At 35.9% G+C, this 21,672-nt stretch overlaps 2 protein-coding genes across 2 annotated transcripts in view; both read left to right on the top strand.

The window, feature by feature from the left end:
* The window catches only part of LOC143538119 (glutathione S-transferase zeta class-like), a 275,556-nt gene that overhangs the window by 128,448 nt on the left and 125,436 nt on the right, over positions 1–21,672 (top strand). The window lies entirely within an intron of this gene.
* On the top strand, positions 16,998–17,981 carry LOC143538134 (protein BOLA2-like). The gene is made up of 3 exons (XM_077031753.1): positions 16,998–17,071; positions 17,166–17,188; positions 17,764–17,981. Exons 1-3 carry the CDS (start codon positions 17,009–17,011, stop codon positions 17,957–17,959), a joined length of 282 nt encoding a protein of 93 aa, XP_076887868.1. The 5' UTR covers positions 16,998–17,008; the 3' UTR covers positions 17,960–17,981.

The raw sequence follows: 21,672 nt of genomic DNA, 5'->3' as shown, positions 1-21,672 counted from the left end.
TGAAGGTTCTGTACTTACAACCACCTCTGCCTCTCTTGTCTCCATTAACCTTCACATGAGGAACTTCACTTGATGCCTCATCCTCAGTTTCAGTATCCTTCTTACTACTATCACCAGTCTTCTCAACAGTCTCAGCACGGCTTCCATTAGACTTATCTGATTGGAGATTCTTCACTGCAGCAGCAACAGCTTGAGTAATCGCAGCTTGAATAGCAGGATCGAGTTTTTGCTCTTCTTCTCTCACAGTCGTGCTTCGTCCCTCGCTATGCTCATTAACGGGTTCCTCAAAGGGTACTTGGTTAACACGTGGCCTACCACGGCGCCCCGTACATCCCCATTGTCCAGTAGTCGCACCAGCCATTTGAATTCTAAGGGAAAAACAGAAACATCGTCACGTTAGGAACTATTTAGTACAAGGATAGTAAGACTGCAGGTAATAACGGTGGCCAGCTGGGATTAGCTGCTCACGCTACTTTCCATGTCCTATACACTTCCTTTCGTGAGTCTAATTGTGCTCGGTTCTACTTAATGCAGTTAAACAGTTAAACATTTCAAACATAAGCAAGCAATTCTATCTTAAACGATTCATATAAACCTCTTACATATCCCTACGTTATACGTAAGGGATTCACGTATTAAGCTTGCTTGAGTGACACATGGCATTCTCTGAATGGCATCTTCTTTCTTTCCTCTTTTCGTCCCATTCTCTGTTCGAGTCTAAGCATGTAGGATGCCTATTCTCTCGAACTCATGCTCTGATACCAACCTGTAAGGCCCCTTACCCGATAACCCTACTTTCTCGCTGGTTGGATTTACTCATTCACATAATTCGTAAAATCAGAGTTAATTAAAACATTTCGCGGAAACAAAAGTCATTCATTCATAAATAACATAACCTTCTTGTTTTAAAATATCATAACATAAATCCATAAACATAAAACATAAAACGACACGGTGTCTTCTTCATAGCGATGCCAGTCTTCCTCTTATTTACCACGTGTCGTCATCAAGCAACTTGCCTCATTATACTTGCCTGCGTGCATACTAAAAGTCAGCTACGCTAAGTGAGTTCTAGTTAATTAACATACATTACATTCACTTACTTACCAATACCGTCCGAAGATATGTATTGATACTTACTCATTCGTCCATCATTCAATAATACATACGTACATACATTCATACTTCTTACTGACAACATATCTCGGATACTATAAAGATCCGGTCCTCACTTACCTTGGATTTTATAAGGGTCCAGTGCCCTACATACCTCGGAATTTATAAGGATCTGGTGTCTTTCATACCTTGGATCTCCTTAGCGTCCAGTCCCTACTTAGCTTGGATATTATAAGGGTCCAATGCCCTACATACTTTGGTTATTATTAGGGCCCGGTGCCCTCTATCATACCATACCATTCTAACTTCCTTACATTTTCTTTTCTAATTCCTTCAATCATAACTAGTATAACATTACATGCATATATCTAATATACCGTTAAACAATCCACATCATTCACATTCATACGCAAACATATATGTAATATACACTTATCATTTAAGTTAAGTGTATAAATCTAAACACATTGTAGTATGCACTCAGCCCCGAAAACATAACACATAAAAGGGGCTAGAACTCACCTAGATCCTGTTACGTTCACCGTTCATAGTAATTCCCTTCCTAAGTTGTGCGCGGCAAACTGTTTTTCATATATATTCATTAATTAACCACGTACTAACATAATTAATTAGATTTGTATTTATTAATCTAGCGTACTTGATAAGCTAGGCTCGTTTGTTTGGGGCTAAAAAATTTAACGACGGTCTTTATTTTGCGTTCATATCCTCCCATTATTATACATACATATATATATATATATATATACATTTCTCTTCTTCATTAATACATGCTCCTTTCCTTTAACATATTATTGTGAGTGTGTGTGTGTGTGTATATATATATATGTGTGTACCTTTCTTTTAATTATATATATATACACAAATATATTCCTTTTCTTTAATTGATTATTTATCTTAAAATATAACGGGTCATACGGAGATGACGAAGTTGGTTGGTTTGGTTTATTTTGATGGTTTATCATGGATTAGCTAGAGAATATGCCTATTTAGCACTTGGGCTTGGCTAGAACAAGCCCAACAGAATTATATTAGTAAAGTCCATTCGTATCGCGGCCCACTACGCTTTGCAGCCCACTTCGCATCGCAAGCCAGGCCCACTTCGCTTAGCATGACACGCCCGCTTCGTATAAAAAGATTTCGCGCGAACCAGGATTTGACCCTGTGACCTCTTACTCCCAATGTTGTGTCTCAAACCACTCCACCAACATGACCTTGTGGTCTCATTCACTATATATATATATATATTTATGTCTTGGTTTCATTGCCTACGCCACTGTGGCTTATTATTACCATCTTTACATGAATTATTATTATTATAATATTATTATTCCAAGGTTACGTGTTTCACGCTGTTATTTTTATTATTACATGGTCACTTTATCATATTATTATTATTATTATTATTAACTCACGTTTTTTTTACTTTTAATAACTTGAAATCTAACTTGGTTAGATTTAAATCCCAACCTTTTATTCGTGGTTTGTAGAGAGCCAAATCTCATTAGATCTACAATATAAGCGAGTCAAACTTAACGAATGAGTCAAACGAATCCGACTCCTAAAGTTCATCTTTTAACATCAAGTTTATATTTTTATTAACCCTTAGGTCTCGATCTATGTTTTTACCAATTTTCATGGAGAACCAACATCGAACGACCCACCTTTACACTACAAACGTACCTCTAGCGAAATCCGGTTTAGAGTTTGGTCTTGACACGAACTAGATCTTATTTCTTCTTGTTGTTTGGATGCGAAAATCACTAAAACGACTTGGATCTTGTTTCTCGGGTTTCAAGGTATGGAGAGTGTGTGTTGGTAAAAATGGAAAGGTATGGAATTATGAGATCTAGGGTTTTAGGAAAGGTTTAAGTGTACTTATACCCTTACCTTATGGACCTTAGGCCCATTAATCCACTAAGTCCATGTTTTATTGTTAAGTCCATATCCATTAAGCCTACCATCTCTCATTTTAATTTATTATTTATTATTATACGACTATTAAATAACAAACTTTATTTAAATATTTCTTTATCTATTATTTCTAAAAGTCGGACGTTACAAGTCTCTCCGCCTTAAAAAGGTTTCGTCCCCGAAACCAATCTATTACATAAAAAATTGCAGGTAGAACTTACGCATCTCCTCCTCTGGTTCCCACGTCGCATCGGATCCCTTGCGATGTTTCCAGATTACCTTAACTAAGGGGATAACCTTTTGACGAAGTTGCTTATTCTTACGATCAAAAATTTTGATTGGCTGCTCAACATAATTTAATCGCTCATCAACTTCTATTTCCATCAATGGCACGTGAGAGGTGTCGTCAGCGAGACATTTCCTCAAGTGAGAAACGTGAAAGGTAGAGTGAATCCCTTCCAGTTCTGCAGGTAAATCGAGCTTATACGCCACTTCTCCTACACGAGCGATAATCTTAAACGGTCCAATATACCCTGGACTCAACTTTCCTTTCTTTCTTAAACGAATGATGCCTTTCCACGGCGAGACCTTAAGCATCACGTTGTCGCCAATGTTAAACTTGATCGGTCGTCGTTTATCGGCATAAGACTTTTGACGATCTTGAGCAGCTTTCATCCTTGCTTTGATTTGATCAAACCTTGAGGAGGTTTCTTGCATCACTTCCAGACTACCAATCTCTTTCTGACCAATCTCTCCCCAGCATACGGGAGTCCTACAACGTCTACCATACAACATCTCGAGTGGAGGCATACCAAAACTCGAGTGATAGTTATTATTGTAAGAGAACTCTGCTAAATGTAGATGATCATCCCAGCTTCCTCCAAAATCTAACACACATGCACGTAGCATATCCTCAAGGGTTTGGATAGTCCGCTCAGACTGTCCATCTGTTTGAGGATGATACGCCGTGCTGATGTTTAATCTGGTTCCCATTGCTTCATGAAACCTCTTCCAAAATCGGGAAGTGAAACGGGTATCTCTGTTGGATACGATCGACAAAGGCACTCCATGCTTCGTCACTACTTATTTAACGAACATATTCGCTAAAGTTTTTGACGAGATGGCCTCTCGTATAGGCAGAAAGTGAGCACTTTTAGTCAAACGGTCCACAATCACCCACATGGTATCATGATTCTTAGCTGTACGCGGTAGCTTAGTTATGAAACCCATGGTGATGTGTTCCCATTTCCACTCGAGTATCTCTAGTGGCTTTAGCTTCCTATACGGTTTCTGGTGTTCTGCTTTAACTTGTATGCAAGTCAGGCACTTGCTGACATAATCAACTACTTCATTCTTCATACCCGGCCACCAGTAGTCTTTCTTCAATTTAGATCCCGGATGAAGCGAATATCGAGACTTATGAGCCTTGTCTAGGATTTGACTTCTGAGATTCCCCTGGCGCGGGATCCACATTCGATCGAATCTGATCTTTACACCTTGTGTATTATCAACCAACTCAGTCTGTTGCCCATAAATCCTTTCTTTCTTCATTAACCCTTCATCTGCAAGTACTACAGCTGCTAACTCTAAGTCGTGCGTCGGGTATGTACATTCGTGAACCTTCAGTTGTCTGGACGCATAAGCTATGACCTTTCCTCGTTGCATCAACACGCAACCTAACCCTTTATATGACGCGTTGCATAAACTTCTAAATCCTTATTACCGTCGGGTAAGATAAGAATCGGAGCTTGCATGAGCTTCTTCTTTAATACTTAGTCTAGCATGCTTAGACTACAATACTTAGGCCTGTGAACAAAAGATGCATCATTCTGATTCTTCACAGCCTTCCCAACATTCATTTCTTAGTTTAGACAAGATAATCTGATTTTATTTACCGTTCCTAAACCTCAATTTTAAAGCGTCTTAACACCAAAGTTAATCTCATTTACTAAGGTTATAACTCGTTTGCCTTTAACCTCCGAGGCCTTAACCATTGACTCATAGATACTTAAACATAAGTCTATAATTCAAGTCACTTTGATGAACATATTTATCACAACAAGATAAATGGTACTTGTCTACAATCACTGTCATGGTCAAAATGGAATCACTCAAATTGACTTTCAACAATATAACGATTGCATATACTTAAATTGGGGAACAAATCCTCCACTATAGTTCAAACAATATTAAAAGTGATATAAATACTGACAAGTTCATCATTATTGTAATTCTTTTATAATAAATACTACAAACGTTATTATAGTAATTCACAATAATAACATAATTACTTTCATATGTTTATAATCATCGAAACGCACTTGTGCATTTTCATGTTGATGCTCTCAACATTGAATGACATATCTCGTTATTGTATTTTATCTTAATACACTCACCACGTTTGCACTTGGTGTAATTAGATATGTGATGTCTTGTAAACGAACTCTTAGTCAATGGAACAACTTCCGAGTTGCTAAGGGTGCAAATTTCTTTTTGCACTTGTAACATCTAGGAAAAACCCATATTTATTTTGGACTAAAGTTGTCAACTTTGAAAGTTGAAGGACTAAATATATTCTCAAGATAAGTCACGAGAAAAATGAAATAAGAAAAATAAGCATTTTATGTTAAGAAAGTAAGAAAGTCTATCCCACATGGAAAGATGAAAGAAAGTTGAAGCATTCCACATGGGTATAAATAAGGAAAATGTACTTTCATCCCACATGGAAACAAACAAAGAAATGTAAGCTCTTTATAAGGAAGCAAGTTTCCATAGAAATGTTTTAATGTGGCTAACCACTCTCCACAGTCCTAGCGGAGGGTGCGAAGCACCCGACGCGCACGGACTCGGACACGGACTCGGACTCGGGAAGAATGCTTGAAAGACAATCGAATGATTGAAATTAAAGCTGACATTCAAAATTGATTAACATGTTAAACTGGGTTAACGTCTAACAGATTCATCCAGATGGAATGAACTATTAGGCTAAGACGTATTAAACTTCATATGTAAATACAAAATATAAAACGAATATAAAACTCTATTAAGGTTAAGTGAAACCTAAGAGTCTGCTGAACTGAATCAGACTAAAAGTCTGCTGATCAGACCAAGAGTCTGCTGAACTAAAACAAACTTAAAAGTTTGCTGATCAGATCACGAGTCTGCTAACACGAATATGCTAAACCGGAATAGACTTAAAGTCTGATGATTAATCAAGAAACACCATCTAGATATTTATGCAAGCCTATTAGGTTAATAGCATACTGAGGGAACAAGATTCTAAATATCATTGATGTTACGAGATATCAAAATATGCAAAGATAGCATATCATCGAAAAGAAATCTCTGGGAAATGCTGTTAAAAGAATGATCAATAAAGATTGATCAAAAAGTCAAAGGAACTCGAGAATGTTTAAGAGACATGATTGTATAGCATATCAGATATGATTGCTCAAAAGTACAAAGGTACTATTATGACGTAAGGAAACCAAATGATAAGGATCAAGAGATGGAATTGATTCGGCAGATCGAATCCATGAAGCAATAAAGCTAACATTGGTAAATATTTAGAATACGAAAGGTAAGGTAAATAATTAAACACAACTGGCCACTGTGTTTAGCAATTTGCAATTACTTATGATATTCTGAACTATTGACTGATTACATCAATCGAGATGTAAAGTTAGCAACAGGTCTGAAAATTTTCATCGTTCTACAATGATAGTTAAACGCAATAATCAGATTAGATAGAATCTAATCACTGATTAACAGAGTAAAAAACATCCAAATTTAAGACAAGCGAATCTCGAGGACGAGATTCATTCCAAGGTGGGGAGGATGTAACATCGAGAAAAAACCCATATTTATTTTGGACTAAAGTTGTCAACTTTGAAAGTTGAAGGACTAAAAATATTCTCAAGATAAGTCATGAGAAAAATGAAATAAGAAAAATAAGCATTTTATGTTAAGAAAGTAAGAAAGTCTATCCCACATGGAAAGATGAAAGAAAGTGGAAGCATTCCACATGAGTATAAATAAGGAAAAGGTACTTTCATCCCACATGGAAACAAACAAAGAAATATAAGCTCTTTATAACGAAGCAAGTTTCCATAGAAATGTTTTAATGTGGCTAACCACTCTCCATAGTCCTAGCGGAGGGTGCGAAGCACCCAACATGCGCGGACTCGGACTCGGGCGATGGGTGTAATGTGGCGTTTTGATGGCGCACTTGGCACTTCGCACGCTCGCATCGCCGCGAGCCGCATAAGGGCCGCTTTAGTATTTTTGGAAAATGGAAGTATGATCAAAAAGTGGTAAGTTATCAAAGACGAGGGACTAAAAATAAAAATTATAAATTCTGGAACCCATCGCGCTACGCGATGAGCCCAAACTCAAGACCATCGCGCTACCGATGGCCTCTGATGAAACAGCAACACGTGTCGCGGCCAGGGGACACGTGGCAGGCGCTAGGGCTGAGTCAGCAGCCACGCGTCAATTTCCTGACATCGCGCTACGCGATGGCTTAAGACAAGGGATCATCGCGCTACGCGATGGATCCCAAATTCGGCTATAAAAGGGAGGGGTCACGGCATATTCAAATCACACCTCCAACACACATTTTCACACACTTTCACACACACTAAGCCTCGGTTTGCGTGCCGACCTCGTGGAACGTGCCAAGCTATGAAGCTCTGACTGTTTAAGCAGTAGTACACAATATAGAGTAGAAGTGCCACTCGATCAGTCATAGGCATATAACTCCAAATACCCGTGTGAGGTAGGGGTTCTGTTTAAATATTATTATATTATTATTATAGTAGCTTAGACCATAGTCGGGGGTATAGCCCGAACCTTGATTACTGATAAGCATAATATAACTTTTCATAAGTAACGGTTATAGTTAAGTTATTGTTTCTTCACGATTAAGAAACGTAATCATTTACATGCAAAGGTTATAGTTAAATAGTATTTCTTATTGATTAAGAAAGATACTATTCATTCACACGGTTATAGTTAAAATAATGTTTCTTCTTGAAGAAGAAACCTGGTATAAATGTTTCTTCCTGAAGAAGAAACCTGATATATAATTAATAAATAAACAAAAGGACTAAAGGTCCACATGTTTTATACAAACAAATAAATTATCAAGGTTACAGCTATACAAAACAGACTACGGGGTCTGAAGCTAGATCGTTGATCTAGATATTTATACAAATGTTATTCTCGTACTTTAGGTTCGGGATAACAATCAATCAATCAATCTGAAAGCTAAAAACAGAAACATGAATCAGTAATAGAAACTGATTTACAGACAGGGGTTAGTAACCGAAACTGATCAAATATACAGGAATCAGTGTCAGAAACTGATTACAATCATAAAAGGTGAATATGCCCCAAACTTTTATAACTCTTTTAGAGTCTGAACTGTTTACATATGATTTACGAATCCTTAAAACTTTGTGTTACAATAATGAGAAACGGGCATACTCAAATTAAGAGTATACATGTGTCTGGATCCATACATACATGGTGACTCGGATTTCCCCAAGGCCATGCATATTTGATTCAAACATGCCTCTGGTAGTCTACGGGACTAATCAGAGAAATGATATTGTGTATATGATTAATTGTACATGTACTTAGGGTAATTGTAACCCAATTGAGTTGGGTGCCTAATGAGTATTGTCACAAAGGTATTGTTATTGTTTACACACTGGTATTATTGAGTCAGCGTCATTCACCGGCTGTGTATTGACGTATTTTTCCCCCACATTTCAGGGAATTGTAAAGAATAGAACTGACAGGCGAGACTGATAGAAGATTGGAGTCATAGTCATTAGAGGTGATCTGATGGCTCAGATATTTTATTCAGAATATTATAAAGAATGATATTTTCAAAAGATATGTATTTAAATTATCAAACGGGTATTCAGCTCCCGAGATTTCAATATAATAATATTTTATCTGAAAAGACTTCCGCTGATATTTTACGGGTATTCTAACCTGACATTTTATAAATGAATAATATATTTTAAAGACTTCTGCTAATAACCCGTAACTCTGATATATTTTCAAAACAGGTACCAACTGCTGGTCACACTCCTAGGCCCTGGACCGGGGTGTGACAGCACTGTCCATCAAATGAAATCTTACAATAATATCTCATAGTACACATTGATTTATTTCGTTGTAAAATTGCACGTGTTATTCGAAAATATTGAACACAAAATAATACATCCGAAGTTACAAGATAATGTGTATAATTCTTTTAACAACAATTCCAATGGATAAGTTGACAATAACTAAACATCAATCTCAAAGTGTTATTATCTTCAACACTTTTATCGTTCAGTCAATATCATTAGAATGTTATCGTCTTGTGGTTTGCCTTGTGGTACTCCCTCAATACGGCCTCATGAAGTCATATCATCATTATCTCATTTCATACCGAGACTTTTCAACCACTATAACACGTTAAATAATATTCTACATGCTAGTAGTAATATTTGGACAATTAATTTGTTCATAACAGCACTAAGTTGTTTTCCCATCAATAGTCTGCCCGACATGTCACTTCTTATATAAGTAATGAACCATTTATATTTGCAAACCATATTTTATTTCTTTCAAAATATCTCTTTATGTTTTCAAAACTTTATAACCGTTTCCACAATAAACTATTTTATTTATAACACACATATTAGAAAACTAATGTTTACGAAATGCTTTATCGATTACAGTTTGCAACAAACCACATTTCTAACTTGGTTGTTAGAAATAAACATTTACCAAATGTTTTGAAAGTTTGTTGTTTAAAGACAACACTATGTCTAAGTTGCTTGTCAGACAATTAACGACTTCACACTACTTGGTTTATAAAATAATCCGTTTCTAACCGCTCATTAGAAAATAAATGATCACATATCATTTTCAAAACATTGTGGTTTATAACAATAAACCCATTCTAACACTCGTTAGAAGTATAAGCATTTAGACACAAATGCTAGTTATATATAAACCGTATTTACTATTATTATTTTACCAAAATAATAATTTTTAGCATGACCGTTAGAAGAATTAAACGTTCACAAAGATTTCTCTATTGGTTTATAAACCCCCATATTTTCTATTACTCATTAGAAAATTAAATGTGTAAAACTTATTATTTATCAAAACAATAATTCTAAAACGTTTGTTAGAATATTTGACAAATTCTAGTCATATTGTTATACAAAATAATAATTTGTAATACTCATGCTACAAGTGACCCCGTTTCGAGCAAACCGTTTTGAAACATTTGGTTTATCTAAATTAGCGTTTGCGAAAACCCCTTTTATAAAAGAATCATTTCCAATACGGGTGCTAGGAGACGGACCTTATTCCTTTACTCAACATTGGTTTCTTAGAAAGGCGTCATAGCCTTTTGGTTTATATCACCCAACTCGTACGTTTAAAAAACATTTTAAATTATTTAAAAAATAATTGTTTCTAACACTCATGTTAGGAAATGAGTCATTTAGTTCATAATATTTTATAATCATTTTCTAACCCGCATGTTAGGAGATGAAACGTTTACGAAAAACGTATTGATTATAAATCAAACCCGATCTAACGCACATTAGTGTATTAACATTTGCACGAGCGAATGGTTTACTAAAAACCACTTCAAATCGTTTTAAAATGTACGGTTTTTCATGAACCGTTTCTACTCAATTTTTCAACATAAACAATCGTAAAATTGGTTTAACTATTAAACCCCACGGCTTTACAAACCGATTCTAACACTATAGTTAGAGCATATACTATTACAAAAATCATTTACAAACGGTTGAATCAAATCACTCATTTTGTGTTACGGTATTCAGATTACGTATTGCATTCCAATCACAAATCCTTACTCAATTGTACCAAACAAAACTTTTTCCCAAATCAAATATTTATAAAATCCATTTAACAATTTTAAACTTTCGTGAACCCAATATCCTTTGTAAGGGTTTTAAGATTATCACAAAAATCTTGCGAAAGTTTAATATCTGTTTTAAGATTGTAGGACATGGGTCACGATTTTGTTAAACAATATTAATAAAAAAATAAATAATCTCTTTATACAATTTGGGAAATTATAGTACATATACCGTATACAAATTTAAACGAGAATAATATGAAATATAACACATATACATATCTTGATTCATACCGAGGACCTTGACTTGTGCTCCAATAACGAATTCTTGAAAACGCACTGGAACCGCATTGACCGCGACCCTAGTAGCACCTCTGAGTCATGCCTTCTTATACAATCATTCTCTTGGTCAACCCATCTTGATCACCCAAAGTCATCCGTACCTTCCTAGCTGCAAGACTGAACAAACTGTGGTTCCCGGTTGTGGTTGAGGATTTCTGTTAAACAGAGTTCCCTTAAAACAGATTTTGGGCTACCTCCGCGAGCCCGTCTATTTCCCAGGGTACAACAGCCGAAGCAGTATGTACTGCCGGGATTACCCTAGCACCCGAACTATATTTGTAACGAGAGTTCGGGATCATGAAAGTTGGAAACAAACTGAACTACTTATGGTGCGTGACTCGGTTGTTGTGTGTTCTGGTCGGGTTGTGACTGATCAGGTTTTTCGGTTTTAGTGCTGTGGGTTTTTTGTGTATTCCATCTCCCGCTACCACCTACTATATATAGAAAGTTTTTGATGAGTCGGCGGGACACATGTCAACATATGGCATACACACACACTTGTCAACAAGAGGCATACACACACGACACATGTCTCACGAGGTGTCAAGCATACAAGGGTCGTGAGTTCAGGTGCTGACACATGGCGTGATGACTCACCACACCAACCAATGCTTGTCACACTCACACACACGGCGCTGCCACACGACGACACTTGTCACACTACCCGGTCCAACCACACAAAAATACTAAGGCAGCTCTCAAGCGTTCTATCAATATGGGACAAACTCATTTCCCTTTTTTACCAATGTTCAGGTTCTCAGCTACACACTTTAGAGTATTGATATCGATTCATCTCTACTCTTTGGACTCATTAATAATTAATTTATCATTAACACATACTAATAATTATTATTAGCCCAAAAATTTCCAACAAATCCAAGTAAGTCTTGTGTATTCCAATCGAATTCTGGTTTTCAAACACTTAATCGAACTCAAGAACAAACTAGCTCGAGGTTGCGTTAGCCACTTTTACTTTAGTTCAACATGGCACCCACCCATTAAAGTGTTATATATTAAAATAATTGATAAACCTGATTTTGTTAAATTCTAAAGTTTTGTTAAATTGGTTTATAATGCAATCTGACATGTTCATTTTACACATTCTGAATAAAGTTTTTTTTATTTAAATAAGCGTTTAATAAAGTTGTCCTCTAAGTTTTGTTGCGAATTTGCTTTATGTAATGTAAGTAACTCAAGATTTCATAAATGTGTTCGTTTATAATACTAGAAAAATATGTAAATGTCTTTACATTTTAACTTACAAAGAAGAATGGACAAGATTCTAAATTGAAATAATAATTATCCGCGTCATTTATTCTAGCAACAAGGATTTCACCACTTAAGCCTTCGTGTAGACAACTTTCAGCTTTAACAACTTTCATGTGTATCATCTTGCAACTTATCATGTGAGTTTCATAACCCATTCTTTAAAATGTTTTATTACATTTTTGGGGTATAGCATGTTCAAGTTTTTATCATTAGTTTATGTTTACAATTTCAAACCAATTCACGTTAATGCCATGCATGTTAATATCATTCTTTCATTTCGTTAATGGTTATTATATGTGTATTATATGCAATGTGTTTATCGCTTTATGGTTGGTACATCAAACATCAAAGCTGGAGGGTCCGACGGGACATACCTGCGCAGCCTATACTATGTTCCGGTTGGACTAAAAGGTTGTTATCATTCCCCTAGTTCCGCGACTTTAAGTTGGGAGAGTGGGGCGTTATATCATACTTGTTATCATTTACGTTATGGTTAGAATTGATTGCATGTGACATGTGAATCGTGTAAAATTTCGTATTATATATATACTAAACTTATGAAATCTCACCAACTTAATTGTTAACAGAATATATTATTTTCAACATGCTACAAGTTGAATCGATGGCTTGCTATGGACAAAGATCATTAGGTCGACTCTAGGATATTTAATTAGAAATTATTTGTTATTCGATGAAGTGTTTTATTTTCCTTTTCATGTATGAACAATATGTGTACTTGTCACCTTATGAAATAAATAAATATAGTTATTGTCACTTTAATAGTGTTACGAGCATATGGGCAATATGTACATACCACCCGAGTGTATTACGCTTATAGCTGGGGTTTTACATGATGGGCCACCAAGGGGTGCACACCTTGGTGGATTGAGCTCAGTGCGTATGTGTTGTAATCACTCGATAACGTCTATTGAGTCATTCGGTTTCGATTACATCACACTATCTCATGTTCATTTATCACAATCACATATCCATATCATACATTCTAATCAAGTTAAACTATTCGTATTGTAAACAATTTGATCCTCAAAATGTTTTATAGATTTCCAACACAACTTGCTATCTTGAGTCTTCCAAAGCTCAATTGGTAAATTTTTTTAATTGTGATCTAACTTGGAACAGTATTTGGTTCAGGCTTATCAATGCCTACCCCCTTTTCCCACTCTTTTAAACTAAAGAGTTCTACCACAATCCATGGCCCTATTTCAACACCTCATATTCACCTTCTTCAGTTTCAAGTTTGAAATAGAATAGCCCATTCCCATTTGTTGGGTTATCTTCAATACGATCTTCAGTGCCATGTTGTTTCCACATATTGCTTATATTATATCTTACCCATGGAATAGTACAATCAACCCCTATAAAGCAGCCATAAAGCACATTTTTGTAGGTCTCCCTTGTTCAATTATCTCTTTTTTAACCATGACAACCTTCTCACCGGATGTTACAACAATGGCGGAATCTATGACTTATTGAACACCGAAAATACACTTAAACTCTTTATTAAAACTGGAATTGAATTATGGTTTATACAAACAAACAACAAACAAATTCAGAGAACTAAATGATTACAGAAATTATGAAGGAATGAATGATAACTAAAAACTGGATTCTTCAAATACAAATACGAACCCTAATCCCCTTTTAACGACTTCCCATGTTCACCAACTAACCACTTGCATTCTTTACACATTACACCCCTGAAGTTTCAGCAAGTTGCTGAAAGTGACCAAAACTTCTCTAATGCAGAACGACCATTATACCCTTGTTGCTAAATTGAACATAACTACTTGTGTTAACTTAGACATAACACCTAACACCAGATTCAAAACTGGTGTACAAAAAGATATTATGCTTTAACATATGTTTTCTCTTCATTCTTGACCTCTTGCTGTTCATTCTCACCATGTTCAACTATCGCTCATCAATAATAAACTTCCTAGTGTCATCCCTTTTTTCTTCTTTAACACCATATTAGTTTCAGTTGCTTTACCTAATAATGAATCTTTCAGAAAATTATCATCAATCTTCTTAACAACTTTGTTCATAATCCCCTTATTCTCTTCCCTACCACCATTATTTTCATCATAGTTGCTTATGATATATATTTTTTTATTTACTTGAACTTGTACAACACGTTCATCCCCATTCTCGCTAGTAATAAGTGTATCTACTAATTCCTTGATAGGTGGCAATTTTGGAGCATAAACAATGTTTTCATCAATTTTCCCAATTTTGAAAGCTAAGAATCTAGGTCTAGTTTTAGTGAATTGATTTGTTTCGTCTTAGCCTTATTCTTACTTCTTAGATTGCAGGATTTAAATTGTTTTATATTGCCTTATTCTAAAATCTCATGCTTATACTTTTAGTTTTGATATCTTATTAGGATCCTAATTTGTGACTCTACGATCTTCAGTCACAATCATTTAGGTGCTGTTTGTTTTTTCAGGGGTAAAACATCTGCAGTCTGCGGACCATATCTGCAGGCATCTGCAGCAGAAGAGGTGGACCAAACATCTGCAGACTGTAAGAAGAAGACTGTTTGTTTTTTAACTAAATGAGCAATTTTTTGTTCATTTGTTAAATAAACGAATATCCTAACAAAAGTTTCATCAAATGTTCGGTTCATATACAGGCCTACTTAAGTTGATTCTGGGATTAAATTGCCTGGTCTGTTTTCTACTACTACTACTAAAAGCTTGTGTTCATGAACCAAATATGTGTCTGCAATGAACATATTTAAAATCAATGATATATAAAAAGTGAGAGATTGATTGATACCATCAGCAACAGCCATCTCGATATCTTCCATGGTTATAAGCCCCTTTTCCATAGCTTCCTTCTGGTCCTGTTCAGTAGATTATTCAGTTCAACAAGCTAATTTAAACATGGTAATAATGAATTAATAATACATAAATAGTGAATGAAAGAATAATACCCGGCGCCATTTCTTCATGAGTTTACGCTTACGCTTGCCGGAAATAGTGGTGTTTTGGGGCTTATGTTTCAGCTTTCCGGTAAGAGGATCACCGTGCGTGCGCCGCTCGCTTACGGTCGGCGATGGCGGCTCTCCGCCGCTTCTGTACCACGTTGAAGACGGCCATCCCGATATTTGCTTCTCGGTGACTAGGGTTTCAATTGGGCGTCCATGGTTCCTTATTTGTATTGTCGATGGAATAAGTTACACAATTTCCCCCTCATGTATTACGAGTGAAGTGTCTGATGATGAAGGAACAAAGAAGAATAAGTGGAGAAGAGGTGAGAAGTCACATGTACAAGACTTCTGGGAGAAGAGGGCGCGCAGACGTTTTTTGATGAAACGTCTTCGGAAAAACAAACGCACTGCAGAGCCCAACGTCTGCGCGCCCTCTTCTCAGTGCAGACAAAAGTGGTCAGGAAGAGCTTTTGAGGAAAAACAAACAGCACCTTAGATACTTTTTCCTATACAACAATAACCTGTTTATCATCCTAACCATGGTTCTTTCAGATATATAATTATAAAAGTTGTAATTGTCCTCACCCATATTCGTAATAAATCTAGTTGACAAAGCAGTTAAACTGGTACATGTGCAGTTTCAAAATTAGGGGTAGTGTGTTGTTCATCAATTGTGAAAATATGTGCACATAATTCATGAAAAGCGCGTTCATCGTTTTCCATTACTGGCTAAGGTTTAAAACCTGTACCTTCTGCTTAAGAACTTCTATCACCACCCTGCAACATTGATTGCAGCATTAACTGAATCGGTTGTAACTATTTCTGAGCTTGAACTTGTTCATCCGTAGCATACATTTTAATGGTTGTGTCACGGTTCTCCGTTCCCCTCATCTTCATAGCATTTTCAAAACTTGCAGCATTATATAATTGTTGAAACCACATCTTTAATTCATCATCGTTGGAGGTTTGATGTTTATAATATCAACTTGAGATTGACTTAACGAACATGATTTTGAACTAGTGAACTTGAATTTTTTTCACAGTTAATTGAATTGAATTAAGAATTAACATCGGTGACATCATTTGAATCTTTATAACGCCTAATATCATCGAGCATGAGCAACAACGGAATGATTTAGGCTATTTTTTTTAGAAAATTTGAATGAGCTTGTTTAAGACACTCTTTCACATTAGTCGGTTCACTCGAATGATCTGGATTAAAACCATCCGGATTTACCATATTAAACAAACGGATAATGAATTGGATGAGGCCTAAGCCCATTGCATTCAAGATCTGAGCCCAAACATAACCCTATCAACATGGATCAGGCCTGAATTGATAGGATAGCAATACAGTCTAGATAGTAAACTATTCTGACTTATTAGGAATAAGAAACATAGCGTAAGTGTTAAGCGTAAACACAAACGGGTTGAATTTTGATATCATCCTGTTGAACAAGCGAATAATAATAATAATAATAATAATCATCATCATGGGAGTTTCGAAAGAGCAGGTGGAATCGACACTTAGGTCAAAACTGGCTCCTTCTCATCTTGTAAGCTGCTCCTACCTCAAGATTCAACTTTTAATTATCATACTACTTACTTGGTTTGACTAATATTATTTGGATATTTTATTTTATTTTTCAGGAGGTAATTGACACATCTGGAGGGTAAGTTTTCTATATCAATAATTATCACGCACTTTGGGTTTAGGGTTTGTCACACAATTTTGGTTATAGGGTTTGTCATGCAATTTGGGTGAGTTGGGTTTGTCAATCAATGTTGGTCAATTTGGGTTTATTAAAGGTGCACAAACCAGGTATTTTCAGGAACCGGTTCAACAAAAGTAAAAATCAGGTCGGGCAGAACCGGTTCTGGGTATAGATTTTCCGGGTTTTGGTAGGGTCGGTCTAGGTAAAGGTGGAACCGGTTCCTGGTACGGGTACGGATAGGAATTGATTATGGGTCAGGTCCGGAACCGGGTATTCTGTGCACCTCTAGGTTTATGGTTCGGCAAGCAACTTGTGTCAATTGGGGTTTTTGGTTTCTCACCCAAATTGGATCAATTTTTTTATTTTCGAAGAATTATTACAACGAATTAAGGGGGCATGCCCCCCTCGAAGGCCTAAGGCCATCACCCAACAAAACATACTTTGGAGGCCAAAAGATTTATTTTTTATTTTTTATTTTTTATTTTTTGCAATTTGGGTTTAGGGTTTGTAATGCTATTTGAGTGATGTTTTAGGTGTGGTGCAAGTTTCAAAGTGGAGATTGTTTCTGAACAGTTTGAAGGGAAGAGACTATTGGATAGGCATAGGATGGTGAATGGAGCGTTGGCGGAGGAGATGAAAGACATTCATGCTCTCTCCATCACTAAAGCCCTCACTCCTGATCAATGGAACAAGCAGCACCAGCCCCAAACTACTCAGCCTGTTGCTTAAACACCATTTCACATGCTATTTATGTAATATACTATGACCACAATAATCATCCTTTTGGATCCAACTGTTAGTTAACATTGTAACCTCTGTTGGTTTCACCATTTGTGGTTCTGTGACTTCTTTGATGGTGTGAATGAGTTGTTTTTAGTCCCAGTGTTATTAGACAAAATCTGCATTGTTGTTGTGATTTAATAAGTGGATTAAGGTTTGTTAAATAAATATGATTGCAAATACTGTTTATTAATGTAACAGTTTAAAAGTTTGGAGTAAAATGATTAGGATGTTGTATCGTTAAAACTTAAAACTGCACTTTGGATTATTTTTTACTTGATTGATGTTCTCTTTCACATAGGTCTTTTATGTCGATTCTGTTTGACTTATTACGGATACATGATACTTCTTTTACAGGATTGCTTCTATGCTAAATCATAATTCATAATAGAACTCTTCTTAGCTTGATCTGCCGGTGAGTAGAAAATCCAGATTACTATAGCATAATAATTGTAAAAGATCGAATAGACGTGCACAAATCAGGTAGGTTTTTTTACTCGGAACCGGGTTTTTTGAAACCGGATATAAACGGAACCGGTTCTTTTTAGGAGCCGGGTAGGAAACAGACCCAACCCGACTCGACAGGAGAAAATCAAAACCCAGTAGAACCGGGTAGGGTAGGGACCGGTACCGGTTTATTCCCAAAAACCGGGTATACCGGGTTTTCTATTTTTGAATGTTATTTGAACGTTAGAAACCGGTTCCAACGGCTATATAGCCGTTTTTGGACCGTTGGAACCGGTTTTTGACTATATTAGACACACACACATACTATAAAGGGATTTTTACATATATCCCCTCCCTAACTTCCTTTATTGCGTATTTTCCCAATGCTAAACCTTAAATTACATGTTTCCCTTTCTAGTCTTTGATGACCATTTACAACTATATGCAAATGCCCCTATATTTATTTGAGCTCAAGTGAATTTTACGTAATTTGACATTTTAACGTTGATACTTCTTTATTGTAATTAATAAAATCAATTTAAATAAATTTATTTCGTACCCATATATAGAAAAGCAGTTGAAATTTTATATATTATATAACCATATCAATGTGTTTTATACATAACTACTACCGAACTTTTTTTAGCGATTAAAAAAATCGACCCCAATTGAATTTATTGGCTTCAATATGTTCATCTTAAAACCAACTCGGTTTGGGTTTAAATTGGAGATATATGTAATTGTTACTATTAAGAAGGGAATATGTGTAAATTAGTTTATTAAGGGTTAAATGGTCATTAGTTAGTTTAAAAGAAATGAGGAGATGTGTAATACATGTGGTGTAGGGAGGGGAAATATGTAATTTAATATTTAGCATTGGGGAAATATGTAATAAAGGAAGTTAGGGAGGTGATATATGTAAATGCCCCTACTATAGATAGATAGGTTATCTTTAGGATTAGTTAAACCACTTCTCTAACTCTAAAACACACTTTAAATCGCAAATTCTCCTAAACCAGCAAGCCACAGCAAGCAATGATAATGTTGTCATGGTAATCGAAATCACAAGATGCTCGGATGTTTGGACGCACTATAACTTGTGTGCTATGACAGACTCATAGGAAATGGCGTGGTGCAAATACTGTGAGAAGTTTCTGAAAACTAATAAGTATTGCCCGAAAAAAAAAAATGTTTGGACATCATCAAAGAGGAAGCGGGAGAGCCGTCTGGCTCTTCAACTTCAGCCCCCGGCAACAGCGCTTAATGGGCGTAGAGAGCAGGATAAAGACGACGAACGGTGCTTGTTATTTGGTTTTTATGTTTAATAATGTTTGTAGTTTGTTGTTGTACATAAAATGTTCGTCATTACACTATGAAATGAAGTGGTTGTTTATATAGGTTTATGATTTATGACTTTAAGTGGCTATTTAAAAAAAATAATCTTTTCTAAAAGAAACCTGTTACACTTTAAAAACCAGTTACATTAAAACCGGTACATAAAACATTAATAATATATAAAAACCGGTTACATTAAAGTAAGACCAATAATAAATAAAAACCGGTTACATTAAAGTTAATCGGGTGATTCGGGTGTGAATACATAAAACATGACTAACATAAATCCAAATTTAACTTCTTCAAACGTCTCCAAACTCTTCTTCTTAGTTGCCTTCGTCTTCGTCTTTTTCACCCAATAGCCCGGAAGATAGTCCTTCTTCCACCTCTTGATCATGAATTGGACGTTCAAGTGGTATTTCATCTTCAAAGTTTGCCTTGTCTTGTATACAATCCACCGCGTCCAAATGATCCTTTAGGCAAATGCACATCTCTAACGACTCCAGAGTGAGTTTTGTTCTTCCATTGAAATATCCTTCCGCTTAGAGAAAAACCCGATTCCGAAGCAACAATTGAAGCTTGGATGCTTAGCAAATCACGAGCCATAGCGGAAAGAATAGGAAATTCGTTTTGCTTTCCTTTCCACCAAGCCAAAACATCAAGGTTGCGAATTTCTATGGTTGATGCACTTTCAACATAGTTTGCTACACTATGTCGACCAAGTTCACTTATTGGTGTGTTTCCCCTTTGTCGCTTAGCCATTAACTCACGAACAACATTCATCACTGTTATAAGTTTGTCCTTACTTAACCTACTTGTTTGTCGCACAATATTTGACTTTGAGCTTGGATCATAAATTAGGAAATAATGACCATAAATTTCTTGAAGGGAGTTGTTGAAAGATTCCTTCGCTTGCGTTGACAACATCGGGTCGATCTCATGCATACCTAAGTTGTCATATATTTCCTCCAATGCCTCAACTCCGACAACATTCAAATAGGGGTTTAAAACGGCGGCACATGTAAACATCGGTGGTAAATCTTTAAAAATATTTTTTAAACTTATCTTTCATTGGTTCAACAAGACAATTGAAACGATAATTCTTGTTTTCAAACTATTCAAAATTCAAAGAGATGTATAATTCTTGCACCACCCAACAACTAGTAGGATAGTAAACCCTTGATAATTTAGTGGTTGTGGTTTTGAAAACATCAAGAAACTCCATAAAGTAACAGATATTTACCTAAACATCATCCGGAAACATATCGGTTTCGCACCAATCCACAAGAATTTTATGAAATGCTTGTAATGTTTCTTGTTGGGCAAATGCACACGAGAGCATATGACAAGTTGAGTTCCAACAGGTTGGAACGTCCCAATTAGGCCCCAAATATTTTCTTTTCACCAATTTGTAATAATTTTTGTATTTAATATGTCTTTTTTTCTCACTTTTGAAAACATCTTGTAACATATATGCAAAGCATTTCAAACCTCCGTTAATTGTTTCATTGGCGAGACCGTCTTGAACAACCAAATTAATAATATGGGCAATGCATTGAGCATGAAAAAACTTTTCCGTTGCAAAGCGGTGTATATTTTAAGTAAAGTTTTTCAATCGGATTTGTATTGTTTGTTGCGTTTTCAAATGACATTGAAATATTTTTTTCCTCAAGTTAAAAGTCGTTATTATCTCATCTAGAACTTCAAACAATTTTGGGCAGTATGTGGACATAGAAAGTTTTCAAACGTGATGGTGTGTCTCATCATTTACCAAGAAACCGAATCGACCCAATGAACGGTGACACAAAGGTAGGATTCCGGTAAACCATATGGTACCGACCAAACATTACTAGTTAAATTCACACAAGTTTGTATAGTTC

This window comes from Bidens hawaiensis, unplaced genomic scaffold, assembly GCF_021521415.1.
Source record: "Bidens hawaiensis isolate Kalapana, Puna unplaced genomic scaffold, B.hawaiensis_p1.1 tig00011475_1, whole genome shotgun sequence".
Classification (NCBI taxonomy): Eukaryota; Viridiplantae; Streptophyta; class Magnoliopsida; order Asterales; family Asteraceae; genus Bidens; species Bidens hawaiensis.
This window is presented reverse-complemented; position numbering and strand designations above follow the sequence as displayed.

Bases quoted from the DNA above. Each gene is read 5' to 3' on its own strand.
- LOC143538134 (XM_077031753.1), top strand. From the start codon at position 17,009: ATGGGAGTTTCGAAAGAGCAGGTGGAATCGACACTTAGGTCAAAACTG. The intron at 17,072-17,165 runs GTAAGCTGCTCC...TTTATTTTTCAG, and splicing joins AACTGGCTCCTTCTCATCTT to GAGGTAATTGACACATCTGG. The intron at 17,189-17,763 runs GTAAGTTTTCTA...GTGATGTTTTAG, and splicing joins GTAATTGACACATCTGGAGG to GTGTGGTGCAAGTTTCAAAG.